Source organism: Peromyscus maniculatus, chromosome 3 (assembly GCF_049852395.1).
Source record: "Peromyscus maniculatus bairdii isolate BWxNUB_F1_BW_parent chromosome 3, HU_Pman_BW_mat_3.1, whole genome shotgun sequence".
Classification (NCBI taxonomy): domain Eukaryota; kingdom Metazoa; phylum Chordata; class Mammalia; order Rodentia; family Cricetidae; genus Peromyscus; species Peromyscus maniculatus.
The window spans coordinates 140,900,067-140,916,705 of record NC_134854.1 but is presented as its reverse complement, the minus strand read 5'-3'; the positions used below and the strand labels follow the sequence as shown (position 1 = coordinate 140,916,705).

The following is a 16,639-nucleotide window of genomic DNA, read 5'->3' as shown; positions in this document are numbered from 1 at the left end:
GCAGCACACCTGCTCGCTGGTTTTCACACAGTCCCATTTGCAGGTCGCCATATGCAAGTCTCCATGGCCCGTGCATCTGAAGGGTGTTGCCATGGCACCATCCTGCCTACTGTGTACTCCGGGAGTCCAGCTGCTTTAACCACCCCACGGCAGTGATGGCTGAGCCCTTGGACCCAGGGAGAGTGTGCTGCCTCCAGGTTATTAGGTTACTAGGAGGTTTTAAGATGAAGCGGTTGTCCCATGCCTGTTCTGGTGGCCCCACACTTGTCCCACCACCTCTGAGGACTCAGCCGGAGCACTAGCTCTTCCCTGCTGTGCCTTGTGAAAACCTCGACTGCCTTTTTTAAACTTCCATTTTATTTAGTTTTGTTTTTCTTTGACAGCTTCATATACATATGGAATATATTTTCATCATATTCACCCCACCCCCACCCCCATCGCCCTCTCTTGTCTCCTTCTACTCCTGCTAGTCTCCTTCCTACTTCCTTGCCTTTCTTTTGTATGTTGCCCACTGAGTTTAGTTGGGGCTGCTTGGATATGGATGGGTAGAAGGTTACACACTGAAGATGAGCCCCCATTCTCCTCCCCTCAGCCAATAGCTCCTCATGGAGGGGTGGAGCCTCCTGAGCCCTGCCCCCTCCATGGTGGCGTGTTGATAGGCCCAGTCTTGTGAGAAGGCAGCAAACAGTGGAATCATCCAGCTCTCCCCAGATGTTCCTTGAGCCTCGGAAGGAGTGATGCAGATGACTTGTTTAGGACTGAGCTCTCAATAATAAATTATCCTCAGTGCTTGGACCACGTATGAGTCTCTGCTGCTCACAGCTAAAAGAAGCATCTCTGACCAAGGCTGATTGGAGCACTGATCTGTGGGTACAAACATGAATACTTAGAAGGCATTTTGACAGCATGTCCATGTAGTAAACAACAGTAATAGGTCCCTGTAGCCCTAGGGCTTTGGCATGCTGGGTCCATGAGAACCGAACTGCAGGGAAGTCCTGAGCCACACACAGGAAGGGGAAGAGCACTTGACCAGAGCTGGAGAAGAAATGACTGAATGGGCAGGAGGCCCTGTCCCAGAAGGGACAGCATTCTACTCAAAGGCACATCCAGGTGTGGCAGGTTCTTTAACTCAGGAAGTAGCCAGGCTCAGCGCAGACTCAGGCTTATTCTGCCTGCTGAGAACAAGCCAATGTGAAGAAGTTTCTTCCCCATGCCTTCACTCAGGGTCAGAACAAAGGCATATAGAATATGATTCCAGGGACTTGTCAGCTCCACAGCTAGCCTGTGGTGCCCTGTATTGATTGCACAGTCCAGGACTCTGCTTCAAAACCAAGTCTTCCCCATTTGTCTTTGTGTGGGGTACATGTGCTCATGCGTGCATGTGTTGACAGTCCAGAGCTTGAGGTCAGACGTCTTCCTCAATTACTCTCCGCTGAGACAGGATCTCATTGAACTTGGAGCTCACCCGTTCAGCCAGTTGTGTGGGTGCTAGGAACTGCACTCAGGTAATCGTGCTTGTGTGGAAATCACTTTACTGACTAAGCCTCTGCATCAGGCAAGGAATGTGTTACTCTAGTGTTACAGAGGAGAAACCTGAGGCATGGGGTGAGCTAAAGGTCTTGGGCCAGAGTAAGTGAGTTGGGGGCAGATTCAGACCTCCTTGAATCTCCCACGCAGAGCCCTGACACAGCCTGTGGCATGTCTGACTTCATCAGGAGCCATGGGACTGTGTCTCTGCGTGTGCCCAGTGTCGTCTTCCTTGCTGAGGAAGAGGCAGGAGGGCTGGGGGAACCTAATGCCTTTCTCCACTCTGGATGCTGCAGGTGCCACTCCCGAGAGAGCCGGGGGGCCTCGGTGAGTCAAGAGATGTTTCCAGATGAGACCTGCAGTGTGAGGATGGGCGAAGACGCCGAGTACTGCAGTGAGCCCAGCCTGCTCTCCACAGAGATGTAAGCCTGGGCCACCCTAAGTGTAGGAAAGGGTGGGGACTCGGCAGTGGTACTGAGACCCCTCCTCTGGGCCAGACAATGGCGTATCAGTAACACCTGCCCAGGATTCCCTCTGCAGCTTGGGTTGCCTCACTACCAAACACTTCCAGGAAATCTTTAAATATCGATTCTTAAGTGATGTGATCAATAATAGGTGCTTAGTGTGAGTCAGCATACATATATGATGTTTAAATAAACTTGTTATGGAGGTTTTTAAGTCTTCCCTGAAGAGGCACAATCGGCATGCCTAGGGATGCTAATTCAGTTCCCTTAGGAATATTTAGCTTCCATCTAGATCGACTGGGTATCTGTAATGTCCAGCTGGTGAGAAGAACCAGTATTCTTTTCTTTTCTCTTTTTTTTTTCTTTTTCTTTTTTTTTTTTTTTTTTTTTTTTTTTTTTTTTTTTTTTTTTTTTTTTTGAGACAGGCTTTCTCTATGTAGCCCTGGCTGTCCTGGAACTTGCTTTGTAGACCAGACTGCTGGCCTCAAACTCACAGAGATCTACCTGCCTCTGCCTCCCAAGTGCTAGGATTAAGGGCATACACCACCACTGCCCAGCTAAGAACAGTGCTTTTAAAAGTTGGGTCAACATATATTTTATGAATAACTAGAAAGAAGGACCTCAAAGGTGCCAAACACAAAGTAATATAAAAAGATGGAGTTGTTCATTACATACTGTCCATACCTGTTGAACTATCACAGTGCACCTGATAAATACTGATAAAAAAAAAAAAAAAGAAAAGAAAAGAATACTGGTTCTTCTCACCAGCTGGACATTACAGATACCCAGTCGATCTAGATGGAAGCTAAATATTCCTAAGGGAACTGAATTAGCATCCTTAGGCATGCCGATTGTGCCTCTTCAGGGCAGACTTAAAAACCTCCATTACATATCAGTCAGCAAACTTTACTGTTTAAGGAAATGGACATTAACTACCCAGACTTAGTCACTACATGTTATCTACATATGCCAAATGGTCCACACCATGCTTCATAAATATGCAGTTAAGTTAATAATACTTGATACTAATAAATAAAACAGAAGAACAGCAGAAGACAGCAGAAAGTTACTGCGAAAATAAATATTGTTTATGAGGTGTGTGCTTAAGTATGTGCCTCCCTAGGCTCCTGGTAAAAACATATATGACTACTGCAGACACCCTTCACTTCCCTGAAAGTACTTTGGTAGGCACCAGCTTCTCGGGCCCTTAAAGTTAACAAAGGCCCAGATGGAGAGATTCTTATTGAATACTTGCCTAACTCCAAAGAAGCCGGATTTGCATCCAGGAGATTTTCCTAACTAGTTAGGAAGCTAAGAGATCACAGACCAGGGAGAAAATGTGGACCTCTCTAACCAGCTGCCCACAGAATGGTACCAGTGCCAAGGGGACAGACGTGCAGACCGAGTCCAGCAGCAGCACAGCTGTGAATTGTGAGTTGTGTACCTGGCCGAGCAGAAGTCAGGTCTGCAAGAGTGGAGAGAACTGAGTCAAAGGAAAATGTCCCGGGGAGGGCTTGGCTAGTGGGGGATGGAAGCAGGCTTGGCAGCCTAAGAGTCTGAGAGTCTCATGTTGCAAACTCCCCTGCACGTTCATACCTTCTTGGTTGCAGGGGTGGAGTCCGAGGAAAGAGGCTGCACGGTCAGCCTTCCAGCGTAGCTCAGTGGTAGGTGGCTTTTATGGCGTGCTCATGGCCCTGTGTCCCATCCTCAGTGCTGCAAGAAAACAGAAAAGTACTTAATGAAAGGGTATTGGTGGTAGCAGTCCGTGATCTGAGCTACACCACTGAGGGCTGGAATACAGCTGTGCTTCAGTCTGAAGACTGATCAATGGAGGGTCATGAAGTTAACTTTATGGGTAATAGCCAGCAGTCACTGGAAAAGATAGTACCGACTAAGGCAGTATAGAAATGATGAGAGAATGGAGCATACAAAGAGTGGAGTGTCTCATATGGCTAGGTATGTCTATGATACTGGGGATAGGTATAAAAAATTTTCATTGTGAGCCACCATCAAAAAGTCTGGAAGTCATCAACTAGAGGTCCTTAGGCAGTTGTTCTCAACCCGTGGGTCACAACCCCTTTGGGATTCGCCTAAGACCATTGGAAGACACAGATATTTATATTAGGTTTTGTAAAAGTAGCAGAATTACAGTTTTGAAATGGCAGTGAAAATAATGTTATGGTTGGGGGTCATCACAACATGAGGAGCTGTATTAAAGGGTCTCAGCGTTAGGAAGGTTGGGAACCTCTGCCCTAAGTGCTGCTACTGCCCTGCTGTCTGCTGACTGGATGACTGCAGGATCACTACAGGCAGTGGCTTGTGTGCTTTTGACAGTGAAGGACAGTCAGACAGGGAAGAATTAGAGGGGTAGAGGATCTTGGGGTAGCATTGAGAACGGCCCTAGTGAACAGCATAGACCTGTTATGTAAGGACAGGCAGGCATCTAAGGTACTGCTAAGAAAGTTATGGGCCTAGAATCCTTCCAACTTTCTCTATACCCAAGAGAGCCTCCACTGGCTGAAATCAGAAATGCAAGGCTCATTTGAATTCCAATCCTCAGCTCAGCAGAAAAAGAAAAAAAAAAAATCAACTACAAGCCTCCTGCACTGGATATGTATCAAGATCTGGGACCCCCAACAGGCAGGCCTATGAAACAACTATGATGCCTGAGAGCAGGCACAGGTTTCTTAGCACACCCTGCTACCTGCTCCCCACACCTATAGTACAGGGGCGCAGATGAGCATCGCCTTCACTGAGTAAAGTGGAAACTGCTTTCTGAGGATAGCATCTGTCCTGATGGGTGGTGCCTAATGTGCCAACGGTTCTCTGTTCCAGACTCTCCTACCAGGATGATGAAAACCGACAGTTGACATCTCCAGAGGAGAAGAGGGAGATCCAGCAGTCTCCAAAGAGGGGTTTCCTTCGCTCTGCCTCGCTAGGTAAACTCGCAGCTTGTTCTGCAGATATAGACGGTAATCACCTCTAAGAGGGCAATGGTCAGACGCCGAGCGACAACTGAGAAACTGTTCAGGCCTTGCTTAGGCAGCCTCTAGAGAGGGGCTGGTAGGCACGCACAGTGACAAGATGGCTCTCCAAAGACACAGTTTGTTGGGACGGGACTTAGACATTGGCTACTCAGATGCCTCGGAGATAAGCTGAGGCATAAAACGAGCTGGGGACCGGTAGCACTGACCCTCGTACCTCACCCGAGAACAAGCCTCTTTCAGTCACCGTTCGCTGTAATAAAACATGTGAGATGACCAGCTTCAAAACAAGAAAGGCGAATTTGAGCTCCACAGCTTTGGAAGCTCGGCTCATTACTTTGGGGCCTGAGGCAAGGTAGTGCATCATGGCGGAAATGTGCCCTTTGCCTCCTGGCCAGGAATATAAAGGAGGGAAGGAGCCCAGTGTCCCATGATCTCTTTAAGACACATCACCAAAGGTGGAAAACTTCCCACAAGGCTCCACCTTTTAAACACTCAGCCAGCCTTTCGACTGTACCACACTGGGGCCTAAGCCTTTACTACATGGCCCTGGGTAGACGCTATGGATCTCAGCTGTGGCAGAACTGTCACAGGCCGGTGCCATCACCTTGTACCCTTATTCTGGTTCTTCTGCTGCTTCCACAGGTCGAAGGGCCTCCTTCCACCTGGAATGTCTGAAGAGACAGAAGGATCAAGGGGGAGACATCTCTCAGAAGACAGCCGTGCCCTGGCATCTGGTTCATCACCAGGTATTGACACCTGTGGACAGGCCACAAGCCACACCTCCCGAGGATGGTGGCAGAGCCCTTCTGTCTCCCCTTCTGAGACCTCTGTGCATTAACACCCACCCACCCCACACCCACCCCGGGAGGGAGAGCTGTCCACTTCTCTACAGACACCACAGTCTGTGGCACTGCAGGGCAGGTCCCTGTGACACCCTGGTGAGGATTCCTTTCCTGCTTCTAACTGGAAGCCCTATTCAGGGCTCTCGAGCTTTCTCCTTACAGTGCGCAGATCTCCCTCCCCACTCACTCACTGCCGTATGCTGCACGCTCTGAAGCAGATCCGGTCAGGCCTAGGGCTTGATGGGACCTGGAAGCTGAACTTTGCAGCTGTCTGTCTGTCCACTGCAGTGCAGAAATGAAGGCAGCACCTGCCAACAGCATGGTGAAGAGCAGGGAATGCTGGGCATGGTGGCCATGATTGTAATCACAGCACTCGAGGGACTAAGGAAGAGGATGGAGAGTTTAAGACTAGGCTGAAGAGGCAAAAAAAAAAAAAAAAAGAGGGAATGTTCTCCAAGGAGAAAAGGCCTGGGAGACTAATTAGATAAAATCTATCCTATCTTAGCGCAGCTGAGAAAGCGATAACACCAGCAGCACACTCATTCTTGGTAACCTAGAACAAGTAGAAACTTCAGGCTACAGCCCATACATTACCTGCAGCAAGTGGGGATCAAAACCTGAGCTCCCCAGTTTACCTTTGTAATTACTAACTCCCTTTGGGGCCTTGCTTTCAGTGTGTGTGTGTGTGTGTGTGTGTGTGTGTGTGTCTGTGTGTGTGTCTGTGTGTTTGTGTGTCTGTGTCTGTGTGTCTGTACTTACATATGTGTATACATGTATATCCGTGTGTTAGTTCATGTGTGTATATGTTTATGTATGTGGGCACATGCGTACAAATGCACTTTAAAAACTGATATAACTTCAGCTTAAAGGCCAAAGCACAGTCTAAATAGAGATTATTGTCATGAACTTTCCAACATAATGAAATAGCTTCATGCTTCCCTTAGATTTCCAGGTACCCAATAGCTGGGGGGCTCTCGTGAGCTGGGGAGAGGGATGAAAAGCAGGATGTAGGGACACTGTGTGCTCTGTCTAAAAGGGTCTCTCCAAATGGTTTTGTCCATTGTCCTCATGCCCAGAGATGGGAAACGAGGTTTCTCTTTGTAGCATTATGCTGCCTCCAACCTGCTCTCTGTCTCCCGGAGATGAACGCTCCCACCACAGTGTCAACAAACATGTCACAGCGACTGTGGGAACGCAGGGTCACCCTAAGTATTCTCTGAAGCATTTGGGGATAGAGAAAGCAGACGTGGAAATCGTTCATTGTGATACAGAAGCCAAAACCCTCTGCTTGAGATCGACAGGGCGTTATCAGTGGGTCTATTTCAGTGTAAAAGTTAAAATAACGACCACTGGTTTGTCTGGGTCTTTGTGATAGACACAATACCTCAAAAGCCTTATTTCACGTAATGTCACACTGGCCTATAGGTCGGTGCACAGAGAGGGCACTGGGGAATTCTGGCTCTGTGGAGGACACGTCATCATTGTCCTCTCTGTTCTAATGGGAAAGTCAGAGTGACTGCATCCAGATAATATGAACAGCAGAGCCAGTCCCAACCATGGATGATCCAGAGTGTGCTCAATTGTAAGGTGCTGAAACTAGAGAGAAATGCCGTCATGTTAGAAGGAAATGCTCATTAAAATATTTCTGGATATTATTGAATCTTACACCAGGTCTCAGTGAGGTAGACAGGATTTGGGCTTTGAGAATTCTAGGCAGAACTCACTGGAAAATATTAGTTTCAAAGTTACTCAGAAGGCAGAGGGCTGAACCCTCCTGGTAACTCCTTTTCTTATGTCCACAGGCATTGGCAGTGGCAGGTTTGAGCCCTCTCCTGCAGAGAAGCCATTCTCCGACCACGTTCCCCAAGCCATGCCCCACACCCCCTGTCACCCCAGGCAACCGGGGCAGGCCCCTACAGCCCATCCCCACCCTACGGCTGGAGGGGGCTGAGTCCAGCGAGAAACTCAACAGCAGCTTCCCGTCCATCCACTGCAGCTCCTGGTCGGAGGAGACCACTGCCTGTAGTGGCGGCGGCGGCAGCATGGCCCGGAGAGCCCGGCCTGTCTCCCTCACGGTGCCCAGCCAGGCTGGAGCTCCAGGGAGACAGTTCCATGGCAGCGCCAGCAGCCTGGTGGAAGCGGTATGTGAATCCAAACTCCTGGGGAGGGAGAGGCCCCAGAAAACAGGAGACTTTTGTACAGAGAAGGAAGCCTGGCTCCTTCCCAAGGAGACTGGGTGTCAAGGGTTTAAACTAGAGATGCTGAAGGAGGGCCTGGCCTGCAGAAAATTACAGCTGTGACTGGCCAAGACAATAGCCACTGGTGATGAAGAACAGGGAGAAAGCCTTAGTAAAGTGCGGGCCGGTGAACCCCAAGAAAAGTTCTGCTGCATCCCAGAGTTCACACGTGCTGGGGCTTGTTCCTACAAAGAGGGCCAGGGTTCACTGTGCTCAATTCTGACTGCTCAGGAGAACAACGCCCCGGAGCTTTGGAAGCTTGCCAAGGGAAACGGGCATTTCCAATCTTCCAGTGACTCTAACACACGAGTGTCCAAGTTTAAGAGGGCACTTTTTCTCCTTGGCTTCTGTTCCTCCTTTAGAGAGATTTTAGATTCCCTAGTCCTCTGCCCCTGTCTATTCCAATCCTAGCACCACATTTTAGGGGCCTTTGACAAACTGAAGCAAACCCCAAAGACTGTGGCAAGGTCCTCAGAAACCATCTCCTAGGAGAACTGGTAGAGGGAAGACCTTGCCAACACAGCTCTCCCCAATAAGAGGAGAATGGTAAAGGAGTCAGCCTCAATCACTGGACATGCCAAGCAGAGGCTGCATCTGTCCTGTGGTCAGACGGACCTGAGAGTAGAGTTCAATTAAGTAACTCTGGTCCTTTCCAACTCTGAAACACTAATTCTTCACTCGAGCCTCATCTCAAAAATCTCTGAGAATCTTACTAGGTGCGGAGACTATAGGTATAGTGAGACATCTGGGAAAATGGATTTCAGCTCTCATGAGCTCCCACTGTGGTGGCGAGGACAAACAGATTAAAAAGTAAGCATTATGTGGCCGGAACTGGCAGGGTATCAGTGGAAAAGTCGGGCAAGGTAAGGAGAGAGTGATTCTCAGGCAGAAGAGGAGGAACGGATGCGTAGGAGAAAAAGAGACCGCCCTCACTCTGCCATATCCTTCTACCCCTTGGCTCAGAGACTTAGTAAACTTCCTTCTCACTAGTCACTAAAGCAGCTAGGAGGAAGGGTGGACCCGTGATGGTCACCTGCAGCTCTCTCAAACAAAAGCAGAGCATGTGTCCTGTACAAGGAACCCTGGAGCTGCAAACAGCTGGCCAGGGGTGGGGGGGGACAGTGCTTAAACACCAAATGAAAACTAAGGCTTCTTGGAAAGAGCAATATAAAAGATGTCTTGGGGGCCAGAGAGGAGAAAAGAAAAGATCCGCCCCTGAAAAGGCAGAGCAGAGGCCACAGCCTCTCTGCAAGTTTCTCCTCGTTTGGTGATATGATGGTGTTTGAATCCTCCAACCTAAAGCACTCGCCACTGATCTGCGCATGCCCACTTCCTGTGGCCCATACTCCATCCCTGCTTTCCTGTGAATGTCCCTCCTAGCACACAAATACCGACACACGAACATGCATCCTAATACACATACCCACATGCACATGTTATGTACACACAGATGCTCTGCTTCGCAGCAGCCTGCGACTTCATCCTTGGGGAGCTTGGAACTCCGGTGACCTCGCCCCTCTGTCTTCTTTGTGCCCCTCCTTTTCAGGTCTTAATTTCAGAAGGACTGGGACAGTTTGCTCAAGATCCCAAGTTCATTGAGGTCACCACCCAGGAGCTGGCTGACGCCTGTGACATGACAATAGAGGAGATGGAGAATGCCGCAGACAACATCCTCAGTGGGGGCGCCCAGCAGAGCCCCAACGGCACCCTCTTACCTTTTGTGAACTGCAGGGACCCAGGGCAGGACAGGGCTGTGGTCCCAGAGGACGAGAGCTGCGCATATGCCCTGGGGCGAGGCCGGAGCGAGGAGGCGCTCCCGGACAGCAGGGCCTACGTCAGCAACCTGTAGTCCACAGGGCTGGCGAGACGCGGGTGTTTTTTATTCGTTTCAATGTTCCTAATGGGTTCGTTTCAGAAGTGCCTCACTGTTCTCGTGACCTGGAGGTAACCGGAACAGCGTCTTCATTCACTGCTGTCGGGACAAGCCTCAGAGCTGGGCGGTCTGCGGAGTCGGCTTTTCAGGGGAGAAGGCCAAGGCTGTGGTGCAGGGCTCCAGCGCCTTCCCAGGGCAGCACCGCCCAAAGGACCCCACCCCACCCCTAAGCAAAAGGGTGTTTTCCCCTTGCTTGTGTAAACAGTCATTTGCACATGTTCTGTCTGAGCCTGGCCGTCTCTATGGTGTAGGGACCCAGGAATCTATGGCGGGAGTAGGCCAGCGCCCCGGGAAGCCCCCCCCCCCCCCGGAAAGGGCTGCAAGGTTCCCAGCAGTGTGGGTCTGGTCCCTTCCGGGACTCTTCTTCTGCAGGAGCCGAGGTGCAGGTGGTGGGAGCCAGTGCAGACCACACCACCTGCCCTCAGCTAGCCAGGCCAGGGGGCGCAGGCTGCTGCCTAGTAATCTTGGTTTCATGGTGTGATGGATCTTGTTAGCATGTTTCGGTTTTCTGGGTTTTAGTTTCTTTATCATTTTTTATTTGTTGTGCTTTCCCACGGGGAAGGGAGGAAGAAGAGCGTCTACAGTTGCGCAGCCTCAGTCAATGTTTCCACATTTGGGTTATTTAAATCGGATTTGGTTTTATTATATTCTTTAAATGGTGCGGTTTTCTCCCCCACCCCTCATTTTCCACCCGTGAAGCGAGGGCTCAATATCACCACAGGAAGGTTTACCTGCTCTGTGTATGCCCAGTAACTTATTACAATTTCCTTAAGTAACAGCACCTTTCCCAGTTCTCTTTCTGGTTCGGTTGAGCGTCACAATCTGCAGGTAACAGGCTGTTAGATAAGGTGTTGCGCGCCTGGGCGGTTGAGCTGGGCTCCTTTCTTAGCTGGGCGTATGGATAGGTTCAAGAGAGAGGATGTATGAGCATCTGTGTGTCACACGTGTGTCCATAGTGGGTCGTCTGTGCGTGTGTGCACCCACATGGTGGTGCGTGCGCACCCCCTCCACCCCACCCCCACCCCCACACAAAAGTCCGTAGATCCCGGTTCCGGTTTGACTGCAGGGAGTTCTGAATCTGGGGCGATTCGAAAGCAAAAACAAATCACTGTCTCCGCTTCTGCTTCTGAAACGAGAATCGGTAACGGCATTTCCTGTCCCACGAGATATGCAAAAGCAATGCAATAATATCCATTTTAAAATACGATTGTGAGTTGTGTCAGCATTAAAATTCTATTTTAAAAAAACACAAAATTTAAGGGAAAAAACTCAAGAAGACATTTTGCTTCGATATATTCTGTGTAACGTTTTATTGCATTGATAATGTTTCTGTTGAAGAAACTGTTATACTTGAATTCAGGTCAGTTTCAGTATTTTTCAAATATTTTTTTAAAACTGAATTGCAATTGTGCCAAGCAAATATAATGACTTAAGTTTGTTTTAAAATTCACTTCTTGTATATTTTGCTGCATGTAAAGTAAATCATTTTGTATTTGGAGTGTGACAAGCTTTACCTTCGAACTCTTAAGTGCTTTTTCTACATATGGTTGGGGAGGAGATGGTTTTCTTTCATTTGCAAAGTGAACAAAGGTATCCCCCGGTGTCAGTCCTCTGCTCTCTGCCGGCAGGTCTAGGAGGTACCATTTTGCATATCTTGTATTTTGTTTCCATTTCCCTTGATCTTTCCAAAACCGGGTGGTAAGACAGTCCATGCCACATCTTGCTTTGCAAGATCAGGACACGTTTCATCCAGGTCTTCACTTGCTGCCTTCTGCCATTCTCTGTGGATACCTGCTTGTCCAAGATGCTCCGGTGGAGAGGTGGCTGGCTTTCCCAAGCACTCGGACTGAAAGGATGCGGTGACAGTCAGCCTGGGGCGGTGGTAGGCCAGATTCATCTTTGACACATGACTTGCCCAAACACAGATTGCCATAGCCGTGGCTAGAGAAAGGTAATTGGATGGAACTGTGGTCCTTCTAGAAACCACTCAGCCTCTCCCTCTTCCAAAGCAGGAAGGCAGGGAAGCAGGGGATCTTGACGAGGGCGGGGCATCAGGATTCAATTTTCATTTAGGCTGGTCTGTGTCTGCCTTCAGCAACTCTTGCAGTTAGTACCAGGTCCTTTGATTGTATCGTAACAAGAATGGTTGAAAAGAAGGGCTGTGGGGAAAATAAGACTCAACCATTCACCCAGAACTTACCTATGTACAGAGTATCGTCTGGTCCCAGTGTCCTTCCAGCCTATTTTAGAGATTATTTGAGAATCTGCTAGAAATTCCAACAAGGATCTTTCATGAAAATGCAAGAGAGAGGTGCCCAGTGTCCACAGGTTAACCAGAGTCTAAAAACAGCGCTCCTCCTTAGACTTCCATGTGCCGATAACCCAGCATCCTTTGCAGTACCCATAAGGGCTTCTAGATGTGAGGATTAGTTGGCTTCCTTTGTCTTGTTTCTGCAAAGTTCTGCTACTGTGTTGATGTGACTATGGTGACTATAGAGAGGGGAGCCCTTCTGACTGGCTGTCTGGTTCTTGCATACATCTGACCCACAGGGAAATGTGTGTTTTCATTGATCCCACCCACAGACATGCATACTCAGTTTCCCTGTGCTGCCTTGTTTTCCTTGGGAAGCTTTGATCTGCATTGCCAGATTCTACTGAGCAATGACATAAGCTACAGGCCAAGCTCCTGCAGCTCCTGCCAGGACTCTACCCAGTGTGGTTCCCCAACCCCCCCCCCTTCACCAGTCATACCTACAGGCTACCTTCTCCCTTACGGCCAAGAAGACCAGAGCAGCCTTTCACTCATACGCTCCACCCTGCAAGAATGGCATCATCAGGGACAATGGGCCTCTTGCCCTTTGTTGCTAGGAAGGACAGAGGTTCAGTGGCCAATGTCCTTTTCATGCTTGGCTTCATGACCACCTGAGTAAGACTGACACACGTTGCCTGTCTCCAGGACAGAGGGGATCAGTGAGTAGGAAAGCCAGTAAACATCTACACCAGACTGTCTACTCTCCACCCAACATGGAATTTTCCCAAGGACTGTTTTTAACATAACTACTAGACCTTCTGCAATCTTGATAGTCCCTGAATGGCAGGGAAATTAGCCCGCAGCTGGGGACCAAAGGGTCATGAAGGAGTGTAGGCCATGTGTTTTCATCTGTCCTATGACTAGGTCTGTCTCTTTGATTTCTGATCTTTTCATGTATGAGACCATATTATACAAAGTCCAATTAGTTCCTTTCTGCCTGGTCCTAGAAGGCTCTTCATATCTTCAGGTTAAAAGAGAGAGACTTTCATAGACCTTGTTTGATTTGTAAATGTCTTCCCTGTTAGTTGTGGCTCCCATCTTTCTTAACCTGACTAGGAATCCAAGGCCCAACGCTGTCATTTACCTTCCTCTGGTACCCTGGTTCCAAATTCTGGGTACTATGAAAAGAAGGTCTGTGTTCCTGTCTCATACCTCTCAGCCATCTGGAGCTCCAGACACCCTAACTGAACACAGTAGGCAACCCTTCCTTTGCCAAAACCAGCACATTTCTGCAAACACTCTGGAAGTCAGGAGAAGGAAAGTGGCTGTTGTACGGAGGCCAGGAGACACACTCCACTGCTCCTAAAGGCAGGCCAAGAGAGCAAGGATCCAGACCAAGCATGGAGTCAAATCTGATACTCAGGGTTTTTAGCCTTCTAGTAGCACATTTCAAATGTCGCCAAGGGGATGGATGGCCCCTCCATCCTGGGATTTTGAGTAACTGAAATGTCCTCATTTAGGAGCTAGAAACAATTGAACAAGGACCTGAGGAAGGATTGTCTGGCTTTCAGAAGAGCTACTCAAAGCCCAGGAAAGCCAAAACCTGCTGTAAGTGTCCTGGCTGATTCTGTTCCTCAACAAAGCCCTGGCTCTAAAGCAAGTGTCAGCACAGAGAGAACTAGAGGGATGTGGAGGCAAGGAAAGGGCACATCCTGACTCCATCTGTGTCATCTCATTGTGTGGAAAGCAGCTTCTGTCTTGTCCAGCCTTGGCAAAGGCTGGTGACTCCGTAATCTGCTTTGGAAGTTGGGAAACATAAATACCTACCCTAGGTGTTTTTCCAGCTAAATCAACCTAGCTAGAGCAACATGGTTCTTACCTGACCCTGTGAGGTCCCTTCACTGCATCTGGTCAAAGAATTTGCCAATGGGAAAGTCGTTGGGGGAGGTTGGGTCTCACTCACCAAAGTCCATGTTCTAGAGCAGCTTCTGTGGGGAGAGACATCCTGGGAGGGTGTGAGGGGGAAAAGCACCTACCTACGATGTCAGTAACAGGCACCTCCCCTCCTTTAGCATTTCACTCTTCCTCATCTTCCTCCTCCTCCCCCTCCTCCTCTGCAAGCCCAGTGAAGGGAATAGAGAGGTGGAAGGAACCATTTGCAGATTCTTACAGTGTCTTCACCTTGCAGGGAAGCAGTTGAATCACACACACACACACACACACACACACACACACACACACACACGCACACACACCCTAAGGCACAAGTGCTGAGGTGATGGCTACTTAGTGATTTTTTTCCACAGAAAAGGAGGACTGTGGTAGGCATGTTCAACCTGTTCAGTCTGGGGCTGTGTCCCAGAACAGCTATGACCGTGGCCCAGCACATTTGTAGATGATGTCCTGTTATAAGGGGAAAACACTGGACATCTTAAAGAGGAATGCATGGAAGAAACCAGAACAATTTCCAACGGTGAAAATGGTGACGGTTCTGTTCATCTACAGTGAGAAACTGCTACCATTCTTAAACTTGCCCTTTTCCTCCAACCATCTTAAGAGGTTTGATCCATAAAGTGTATGATAAAGACCTGGCCTTCCTGGTTTGTGAGAAAGACTTGCTAACCTGTCTCTGAAAGGGAGTTGAAGAATGTAGCTAGATATATCAAGCATTGCAAATCAACTCAGTACTGAGAGTAAAGTCTGAATTAAGATTTTCCTGTTACATTTCTCTTAGGTCTCTGCTAGCAATAAGGAAGGCAAGGCCAGGAAAATGCAATGAAAATGTGAAATGTCACATCACCAGAGCCGAACTGTCTCAGATGTTCACTGCTTCAGAGGTGTAGCCCCTCATCCCCATGGGAAATTCTGTGCACCCCAATTTCCCAGAATCTAAGTGATTTGATGTATAAAGGTTACAAAACGGGTGACATGCCACTTACTGCAGCATAAATGAGTCAATTCATGCAAATTTGCCACCTAAAACTTCCCTCATGGACTACTCAGCAGGGTCATTACAGAGGCAGTTTGGGGAGGCAGAGGATATAGGAAATCAGAGGGTTATTTCTTTTTTCTTTTCCTTTTTGGGGGAGCAATATGAAGGTACTGGGGGTTGAGCCAGGGGCCTTCCTTGTGCATGCTGGGCAAACACTTTAGCTTTTATTTTGAAACAGTCTCTGCCTCCTAAGACTTCCCAGCGTGGAGAACTACACCAAAGTTAAAAGCAGGGGAGAACCCTTGGGAACTGAGGACAGGTGATGTGAAAGCAAGCAGTCCCTGCAGAGGGCCCCTTAGAAGGCATCACAGTGACCCATAAGCCATGGGCACCTTTCTGTTCGCCACACAGCACACATCCACATCTGCATCCCATCCCCTAGACTTGAAATGCACCTCCCACCCATCTGTCTGCCCTGCTCGGACACGTGCTGTTTGCTCACTTCCCTGAACAAAGCCTGGATGGCAGGGAAACAGCTGGGTTTACACACATCTGCGATGAGAGCAGTTAAGAACAACCTGTGGGAGTAGAAGTCATTGAGAAATAGGGTGGCAGATCCCCAGAAGTGAATGCTGCAATGTCTGCCTCTCTCATAATACTGCAATTCTACTTTAATCTGCCAGTGTTGCTAAGGAAAACTTCCCTCCATGTAAAGGGTCCACATGAAGCCGCTCCTACCCCCAACTCTCCATGTGTCTACTCAGTCCACTTTTATGTCCCCGAGAAAGCCTGTGTCATGTGCCATGCCTGTTCCCAGAGAGGCATGGAAAGATGATCAGGCTTCTGTGTCACTCATATACACCTGCACATCCGACACCTGCCCCTCCAGGCTCCACGACACCACAGTCTGACTGTTGTAAATATTGTTGTACAGTTTGTAATCATCAAATAATACTGCTGTCAACGGCCCTGCCTGCTGCGCCTTCTCCCCCTCGAGTAAGGCCAGGGAATCTAGAAGGGAAAACCTTCAAGGAGAGCTTCAGGGTCCATCTCTGTGTGAGACGCTACTGTATATTCCTGTAAGATTGCATTTTTATCTAAGGAATGATGTTATTTAAAAAACAAACAAAAACGCAAAAAAGAATTGCAAATAAATTTCTTAACAATGTCGATCTTGGTTTAATCAATATCTCCCCTGTTCCACACCTCTCCTTTTCTCCTGTTCCTACAGTTCACAGAAATAGATTTAACCCCCACTTGCATTGGATCCTTCAAATTGGGGGAGCAGAGGGGGTGTGACTCCAGCATATCCCTAACTTGGTGACCACAGTGGATCTCACATAGATGTTCTTCTGTCTATGAAAGGGTCAACCAATGGCCAAAGGCAGAAGAAGAGAAATGAAATGGTTAGCTCAGAAAATCGAAGTACCGTCCCCTAAATAATTGAGTTCAGATGAAGTGGGGAG

The 16,639-nt window shown here is 48.6% G+C and overlaps 1 protein-coding gene across 45 annotated transcripts in view; it reads left to right on the top strand.

Annotated features, from left to right (window-relative positions):
* The window catches only part of Cacna1c (calcium voltage-gated channel subunit alpha1 C), a 658,960-nt gene extending 642,617 nt beyond the window's left edge, over positions 1-16,343 (top strand). For all 45 annotated transcript variants that reach the window (XM_076567723.1, XM_076567725.1, XM_076567727.1 and 42 more), the window contains 5 exons: positions 1,824-1,949; positions 4,827-4,930; positions 5,621-5,724; positions 7,623-7,961; positions 9,604-16,343. In XM_076567723.1, the coding sequence (XP_076423838.1) occupies positions 1,824-1,949; positions 4,827-4,930; positions 5,621-5,724; positions 7,623-7,961; positions 9,604-9,906 (976 nt within the window). In that variant the 3' untranslated portion in view covers positions 9,907-16,343. The remainder of the gene's footprint in view (positions 1-1,823; positions 1,950-4,826; positions 4,931-5,620; positions 5,725-7,622; positions 7,962-9,603) is intronic.
* Positions 16,344-16,639: the final 296 nt, after the last annotated feature.